Source organism: Mastomys coucha, unplaced genomic scaffold (assembly GCF_008632895.1).
Source record: "Mastomys coucha isolate ucsf_1 unplaced genomic scaffold, UCSF_Mcou_1 pScaffold4, whole genome shotgun sequence".
NCBI lineage: Eukaryota > Metazoa > Chordata > Mammalia > Rodentia > Muridae > Mastomys > Mastomys coucha.
Genome location: NW_022196910.1, coordinates 15,873,291 through 15,882,250, shown reverse-complemented (window position 1 = coordinate 15,882,250; position 8,960 = coordinate 15,873,291). Strand labels below are relative to the sequence as shown.

The 8,960-nt window shown below is 43.2% G+C and overlaps 1 protein-coding gene across 2 annotated transcripts in view; it reads left to right on the top strand.

Moving 5' to 3' along the window:
* The window catches only part of Dram1 (DNA damage regulated autophagy modulator 1), a 42,214-nt gene that overhangs the window by 10,406 nt on the left and 22,848 nt on the right, over positions 1-8,960 (top strand). For both annotated transcript variants that reach the window (XR_004112878.1, XM_031349925.1), the window contains exons 2-3: positions 2,140-2,207; positions 6,143-6,285. Coding sequence is in view for 1 of the 2 variants with exons in the window: in XM_031349925.1 (XP_031205785.1) it covers positions 2,140-2,207; positions 6,143-6,285 (211 nt within the window). In the remaining variant the exon portion in view is untranslated. The remainder of the gene's footprint in view (positions 1-2,139; positions 2,208-6,142; positions 6,286-8,960) is intronic.

Here is an 8,960-nt window from a genome sequence, read left to right as displayed (position 1 = left end):
GAAGACACACCCATACACTTTCAACTCGGCTCATGAAGGTGAAATTACCAATAGTGAAGTTGTTTTCTCGCGACCTTTCAGAATGTCTTTACACCCCAACCACATACTTTCTTGAATACCAACCTTTTATGTCACTTCCCTTCCCTTCCCAGACACAGGCATAGGTGCCCTAGCTCCTGTCCCTGTCGTGTGTTTGTCTGAGGTGGTAGATGGCTGCCAAGCACCGTGCTACACCTCCCTCGTGGTTACTTTTCTATACCCTAAGGTGGAGACAGGAAGGCTTGATGTTCTTCACAGACTTAATCATCTGTCAATAGTGCTGCCCAAGGGCTCAGGCTCCCTCTGCTGCCATTCTGTTCCTGACTCTGATCCCTTCCCCCTGGCCCGCTTAGCCCTGGGCTCAAAAGGGCACCAGCACATGGGGTAGCCTTCTCCAGCCCTCCTACAGCATAGGAAGCTGGAGAAGGGGGTCGGGTATTTCCTCCTAATCAGGCTCTGACAGAACAATGGAAAGAGCAGGGAGTCAAGGTGCTTTATACCTGCCGAGCCTCTTTGCATTCTCTTTAAAAATTCACTCTCTGCAAAACCCAAGCGATTCCTGCTTTCTGTCTGGACCTGCTTCTGGTGGAATTTTCCACACACTGGGAAATGTGCCTTTTCACTTCGATCCGTTGTCAACGTATACATTTCAGAGCTATTTTTAAAAGTGGAAGTACCCCGAAGAAGTACAAGTTGCTTCACGTCTGGAGCACCATTGTCCCAACAGTTTTAAACCAGGAAGGTAGCTTTAGCTTGTGAGCAGCTTGACCTACTGTAACCTGATACCAGTGAAAAGGAAATATAGGACGTGCCAAACACTTTCTCTGACTGGAACTGGGTGCCTGGGCCCACTAGGCGCGTTAATACTGAGCCAAGCTCCCGGCTCTTCAGCACTACTTTCTGAGTCACCTCAGGAACTGGAAGACTGCCACTGCACCTAAGACTTGTTTTGTTTTTTTTCCTATGGGAACCTCTTTTACAGTAATTGATCAGTCTAGCAGGTGTGTTCAACTCCTGGCTTAACGGCTGCTTGCAGTTGAGGACAACTATGAATGTGGAGGCTTCCTTGTGGTGGGGTCTCCATAAGTACTTAGTAGGGGTCAATAGTATCGCTTAGTTTCTGGTACTGTATCGTGCATAAATCCAGTCATTAAAGATTAAAGTGGTGCCCTTTATGGACCCTAATTGTCTCAATCATGGGTTTTTTTTTCAAGCACATTTTCCACTTACTTTGAATTTCGAAATAGTCACACTCAATTCTTCATTGAGAAGCAACATACATGGAGCTTGTCAAGTGGGGTTGTTTGAGAAACAGTATTCTGTTTATTTTAAACATCTTCTAGCATGCGGATGTGCAGGTGCAGGTGTGGATGCTTGTGTGTGCACACACACCTGTTTTCAAGGCCAGATCTCTGTCTCAGTTAGGATTTCATTGCTGTGAAGAGACACCACCGCCAGGCATGACCAAGGCAGCTCTTATAAAGGTAGACATTTACTTGGGGCTGGTTTACAGTTTCAGAGGTTTAGTCCATTATCATCATGGTGGGAAGCATGGCAGTGTGCAGGCAGACATGGTGCTGGAGAAGCATGGTGTTTGACCTGCAGCAAGGGGACTGTGTTGCTAGAAATAGCTTGAGCTTCGGAGACTTCAAAACCCACCTTCCCAGTGATATACTTCCTCCAACAAGGCCACACCTACTTTGGCAAGGCCACACCTCCTAATAGCACTACCCTTATGGGCCTAGGGGGGCCATTTTCATTCAGACCACACAGTTTCCTGCTGATTCGGATTACAAATGTGAGGTACCACACTTGGGTTTTTCACATTGGGTGATGAGGATTGAACTCATAGCCCCATGCTTGTCCAAGAAACACTTCACTAACAGGTTTAGCTCCCTAACCCTAGATGTAATCATCTTATGGTAGAAAAGACTTTTTTAGATTTCTCTAGGGCCCAAACAAAAATTCTTTCGGATGAATTTAGGTGGTACCTTTGTAACTCAGTGTCTGAGCATCTTGAAAGATCAGTATAGAATGGACCAATTATCTGCTGAGATTGCTTTTGAAATAATTAAAATATTTTATTATTTTCTTTTTTAGTGACACAGGAACAACTCCTCCAGAGAGTGGTATTTTTGGATTCATGATAAACTTCTCTGCATTTCTTGGTAAGTAGAATTTTACACTACTTTGAGAAGCTAAGATTGTTTTTTGTTTTGTTTTGTTTAAAAAAAAAAACAAACCAAAATTACAGGTAGCCTTTTTATAGAAATATACTTACCTGGGAATCTGAGGCAGAATTTTTTTGTTTGTTTAGTTTTTTTTTTCTCTGTTTAGACCTGGCTGTCCTGGAACTCACTCTGTAGACCAGGCTGGCCTCAAACTCAGAAATCAGCCTGCCTGTCTGCCTGACTCTGCCTCCCACTGCCCAGCTTCTGAAGCAATTTTTATTTATTTATTTATTTATTTTATTTATTTATTTATTTATTTAATGTATGTGAGTGCATTGTTGCTGTCCGCAGACACACCAGAAGAGGGCATCGGATCCCCATTACAGATGGTTGTGAGCCACCATGTGGTTGCTGGGATTTGAACTCAGGACCTCTGGAAGAGCAGTCAGTGCTCTTAACCACTGAGCCATCTCTTCAGCCCCTCTGAAGCAGAATTTTAAGAGGTACTTTTAAATCACAAATTTCTGAAATGGAGTTAAAATTTTTATTCTATCTAATGCTTATTTTTATGCCAGGCAGTGATGGTGCACACCTTTAATCCTATCTCTTAGGAGGCAGAGACAGGGATCTCTGAGTTCAAGGCCAACCTGGTCTACAGAGTAAGTTCTGGGACAGCCAGAGTTATACAGAGAAAACACAATCTTAAAAACAAAACAAGCTGGGCGGTGATGGCACACGCCTTTAATCCCAGCACTTGGGAGGCAGAGGCAGGAGGATTTCTGAATTCAAGGCCAGCCTGGTCTACAGAGTGAGTTCCAGGACAGCCAGGGCTACACAGAGAAACCCTGTCTCAAAAAAACAAGCAAACAAACAAAACCAAAACCAAAACAAAATAAAACAAACCAACCAACCAACAAACAAAAAACCCAAACTAATCAACCAACCAACCAAATAAAAATCTTCCCAAAACAAAAAACAAACATACAAATCCCCCAAAACAAAAAGATTTAGTTTTATTTTTTGTGTGTGCATGCACCAATGTGCACGTTATGATATATACATATATATATGTATATATATACATATATATATATTTTACTATTTGTGTATATACACAAACATGCAAGTGTCAGTGCCCTCAGAGGCTATAAGAGGGAGTCAGACCTGTTAGAGTTACAGTGCCTTGTGAGTCACTCAGTGTGGGTGCTGGGATCTCAACTCCGGTCCTCATGATAGAGCAGCAAGCATTTGACAGAAAAATCTACTTATTCTTCTCTCATACAATACATCCTGACCACAGTTTTTCCTCTCTCCAGTCCTCCCAGTTACTGCCCCAACCTCCCCTCTCCCTCTGACCCACTGCTCCTCAGTTTCCCTTCAGAAAAAGAGCAGACACCCCAGGGATATCAAGTGAGCATGGCATAACAAGATTAATTGCCAGAAACTGTAAACAACCTAGATGTCCCTCAACTGGAGAATGGATAAAGAATATGTGGTTCATTTATGCAATGGAGTATTATTCAGCTGTCAAAGAAATGACATCAGGAAATTTGCAGCCAAATTTATGGAACTAGAAAAAAAGATCATCCTGAGTAAGGTAACGCAGCCCCAGAAAGACAAACATGCTATGTACTCACTTATAAATGGATATTAGCTGTTATATAAGGGATAATCATGCTACAGCCCACAGACCCAGAGAGGCTAAGTAGCCAGAAGGGCTCTGGTGGGGGTGGGGGTGGGGGGGCTTGGGGAATGCCTGGATTTCCCTGGGAAGGGGAAATAGAACAGATTTTGTGGGTGGACTGGGGAAGGGTAGAGATTCATGTGGGAATGGGAACAGAAGGGATGGAGTATGTGGGGGGAGACAACTATTAGGGGCTTATGGGAAAACCTAGTGCAGTGGAAATTTCCCTGAATAATGAGGGTGACCCTAGTGAGGACTCCTAGTAGTGGACATTATGGAGCCTGAACTGGCCATCTTCTTTCTGTAGCCAGGAAAGGCTTTGAGTGTTGGGATTAGAACACCAACTCAGCTGCAAAATCTTTGACCTGCAACAAGCATTCTTAACCACGGAACCATCTCTCTAACCCTGAAATGGATTTTCAGTGTAATTTAGTTTTTAAAAAACTATTTCTAGCCAAAGCACTTGAGTAATCCAGTGCAGAAGGCAATGTCGGAAAATGTGTTCTAAGACAGCCTGCGTGGCCTCTTCTGGGGTCAGAAGCATGCATGCCCCTGAGCTACCCTACAGATCTGCTCGGGGAATACATGGTGTGAATATGAACTTGGAGCCAGGGTGTAGCCCAGTTATAGAACATTTACTTGGCATGTGGGCAGTACGAGGTTTGATTCTCAGTACCATAAATTAAAACCAAACCAAACCAGTTTAAGGGACTTGGATGCTTTCTATATATTGAGAACTGCTGAACTGTTAGGAGAAATGGAAAACAATAAAACCAAAAGCCAGCTTGTATCTGTCTCAGATATGATTTGTTTGTTTGTTGTTTTCAATAACTCAGACTCACTGCTGAAGCAGTGGACCGAATGTAATCCCGCCATGAGCTAATGAATGTAATATACATTGACTCCATTCACTTTGCCATTGATTCAAAACTCAGTCATTTACCAGAGGATGTGAGGATACATGTGTCAGATGTGGGGCTCAGTCCTTCCTTTATCCTCCCTGTTGAACCATCAGGGCCTATTGTGTAACCAACACTCTCTGGGAATCCCACTGAGGGAGCGAGCCCCTTTAGAATTTGGATTGTGCAACTTGATAGAATGTTTCACTTGATCACCTATTACAGTTTGGAGGTAAGAAAGGGGAGAGAGAAAGAAATATATCTAAACAAGCCCGGGGCCTGTTTATGGGACTTTGAAACCAGACTTAGAGGCACAAGTAATTGTTTTTACTACAATCAGTGGCCAAAAGTACAGTTCTCCCTCCTGAGCCTTCTAGAGGCTGGGAATATAGCCATGTGCCACCACAACTTGCTGACCTCCTTTTTATTTACTTAAGGTTTTTACTTTTTAAAATTTTGAGATAAAGCCCAGTGTGGCCTTAACTGTGTCAATACATATAAAGTCCACCTTATCACAAGGAACATGCGTGTTGTACATTTTAAAGGCAGACCAGAAGAAAATTTGTAATATTTACAGTAGAACAGATTCTGATGTGTGGAATGTGTCAAAGCCGTTCAGTTTAAACCCAAGGGGGAAATTGAGAGCAATATGGCCATGCACATCTCAGAAGACATACAAATAGACGAAAGGCAGTTTTTAGAAGACTGAAATTGTTAGCCCTCCTTGGAGGAAACATCAGTTAAATATTCTAGTTTTCACTCCCTCGTTAGAGGACTGGTTATTTAAAAAGTATGCATATGGTTATCCACCCACCTCTGCAAATGATCTCAGTATTTTGATCATGCCTATTATTTTTAAACCTTAAACTACTGCTCTGAAAATGTGCCCTAAACCTACAAATCAGGGATGCTAATCGAGTAGTATTGTTTATGGTTGGAAAAAACCCAGGGAGCAAAGTGGAAATCTGTCTATAAGAGAAGGATGAGATAGAGATAAGACCTCACAAACTGCAGAGAAACCTGAAAATCCCAGTGGAGATTGATTTCACAGTGACTGGGAAGAATCTCTACTGTTAAGTGAAAAAAGCAAGTCATAGCGTGACACATGGAGTGGCCTTTACATGAAAATAGCTAAGACTCTTTGTGTGTGTGTCCACTGCATGGGGCAGAGAATACTGGGAAGAGCAAAATGTGTTGCAATCAAGATATTTTCCCTCTGTGCAGGGAATCAAACCCTCATGCTACCCCACCAGCGGTAATCAAGAAATTTCATGTAAAAGAAAGGCTCACATGTGTTCTTGTGTTTCATTAAAAGAGTCAAGTAATCAGACCATACTTCTGTTTTTCAGGTGCAGCTACGATGTACACAAGATATAAGATAGTGGAGAAGCAGAATGAGACCTGCTACTTCGGCACTCCTGTTTTTAACCTGGTGTCGTTGGTGCTCGGATTGGTGGGATGCATTGGAATGGGCATTGTAGCCAACTTCCAGGTACTGCCTGAGTGAGCTGGGTGGGTGAGGGGAAGAGTGCTCATGTGAGTAGAAGCAGGCAGGAAAGAAACCATCTTGTGCCAAGAGAGCCATGACATGTCAATGGATTAAGACTTGATGAATTTTTAACATGATTATCAATCTTGCTTGGGAATTGGGAGAGAAGGGGTTTATATTTGCAAGATGAGAGTGTATGCCTGAGAGGGTACGATAGGCTCAGTGCTTCCCCCTCTTCATTTTTAAAAAAGAGATATTTTACCCCGCATCTGGCCCAACTTGGCCTGGAACTCTTATGCACGCATGCACATATGTATGTACGCATGCACATATGTGTGCATGCAGACATGCAGACATGCAAGCACATGCATATTTTAACCTTAAAACTACTACTGCTGAGTTCTCCTGCCCCAGTCTTCTAAGTGCAGAGACTGAAGGCATGAAGTTCCATGGCTGACTTCGCAGTTCATATTCATGTAGTCCGAAGCAAGAGCTACTTTAGCTTCATAAATAGTTTTCCTCAGAGTGAAAGTTCACAGCTCTGCCATTGGCTATGATCTGTCTGGTATTCAAAGAGAAACACCTGACCTCTCGCTTTTGTGGGTGAAGACTTGGTCTGTGGAGGTGAAATAATTTGCTCAGCTTTATTTTGTGGAATTAGTCTGCACTTCCACAATACAGCCCCTGTTCCAGTGACCATACTTTTTCTAATTTGCAGAATCCTGCTCATCCCACAATCTTTTGCAAGAAAGTGTTTGTCTATGGAGAGCTATTTAATGTCTTAGAAAAATCCATTGGGCTTTGTATTCATACTACTGATAGCACCCAGCTCCTAAGACTGTTGCAAGGATTGGAGGAGAGAATCTGTGTACATTAGCCAGCAGTTCAGACTTGGGGGCTACCCTCATCGTAGCCATTACAATGATCCCGCACTCTTAACTGTTGTCTCCATGTGAGAGCAGGGTTGATTACTATAGAAGGCCTTGGGTACTGCCCAGGGGGAAGTCTCTTTAACTTTCTCCTCACCAGCAATGGTCTTGTATGATGTTTGTTTTAACCACAAGATGGCAGGCGTCACATCTGATGGACTGCAGTCCATCCATTCTCTAATACCTACTCCTGTATGGAACTGGACATGGTTGGAGTGACCTCAGTTTGATACACATGCATCTCATGAGCTCGTGAGCCCCCACAGATTCACCATTTCTGCATTATTCAAGGGAGATGGCCTCTGCCAGCACGTGGCATCATCTCAGGAAACTCATGACTGTTTGCCAACATTAGGGTGGTAGAACCCTTTCCTTCTATGGTACAGCATGTTCAGGATGACCCACAGTCCAGGGATGGGGAAAGGCTCGTAGAACCAATCCTAGCATGATGAAAAATGACCACACTGTTTACAGGTCTACCATCAGAAAGTGTGCTAAAGAAGGGAGGGGACTTAGAATGATAAGAATTATCAGTGTGTGAATATAAGTTGTTCAGTGGGAGGGTAGTAAACATTTTATCATATCACTTTATCCCTGAAAAACATCATGAAACATAAGTGTTCCTTTTAAAAATAAAGGACAGGCTTTATAAGGAAAATATAGATGTTTACATAATAGAAAATATAGGTATTTACATAATGGATTTTCTTTTTTACTCTCCTTTAAGTCTTCCGTGAGGTAAGTCTTTACAAAATCCAGATGTACGATCTTAATAACTTGCATGGGAGTCAACTGTCTACTTTGTCTTCAGACACACCAGAAAAGGACATCAGATCCCATTACAGACGGTTGTGAGCTACCATGTAGGTTGTGAGCTACCATGTGGTTGCTGGGAATTGAACTCAGGACCTCTGGGAGAGTAGTCCATGCTCCTAACCACTGAGCCATCTCTCCAGTCCTACTGTCTACCTTGTCAATGCTGCCAGAAATGTTCCCCTAAGGCTTCCTTGCTTGAGGTCCTGTGGTTCATTTTCTGGCATGCAATAAGCTGTGGACCCGGAGAAGAATCTAAGGTATGAGGCCAGGAGAGAGAGGAGGCCCTGGTAGTTCTTAGTCATACAAATCCCACTGATGAGATGTTCATAACTCATTTCCCCGATGGAGTGGGCAGGTCACCCTCCTGGTGTTTGCCTCATTTGTTATCTCTTCTGCCAGTGTTTTCTTTATGAAATTTGTCCTTTGAGATGATAACATAGCATGATGATGTGTTAAGTAGAACAAATTGAGCAATCGGGAAATTGCTCTGACTACCGATTAAGTGCCTCTGTGTAAGCATGAGGGCCTAAGTTAAAATCTCTAGGACCCACGGAGTCCAGGTAGGGAAGACTAGGGAAGCAGAGACAGGCAGATCCCTGAGCTTCCTGGCCAGTAGGCCTAACCTAATTGGTGAGTTACAGGTCAGTAAGAGACCCTGTCTCAAAAAACAAGGTGGGTGGCTCCTGAGGAATGATACCTGGCATTGACACTGCTATCCATGTGAACACATGACCACACACTCATGTGCTGCCATCCATGTGGATGCATGAACACACACCCACGTGTGCCCGCAGGTCCAGCACCTACACAAAATGAAATAAACGAGACGCCGAAGGACACATATCACCTGATCTCCCTCATGCGTAGAATGTAGAAGAGCTGAAATGGGAACACAAATTATTTTACGTTAGAAAAGGGTGGCTGATTCCAGAA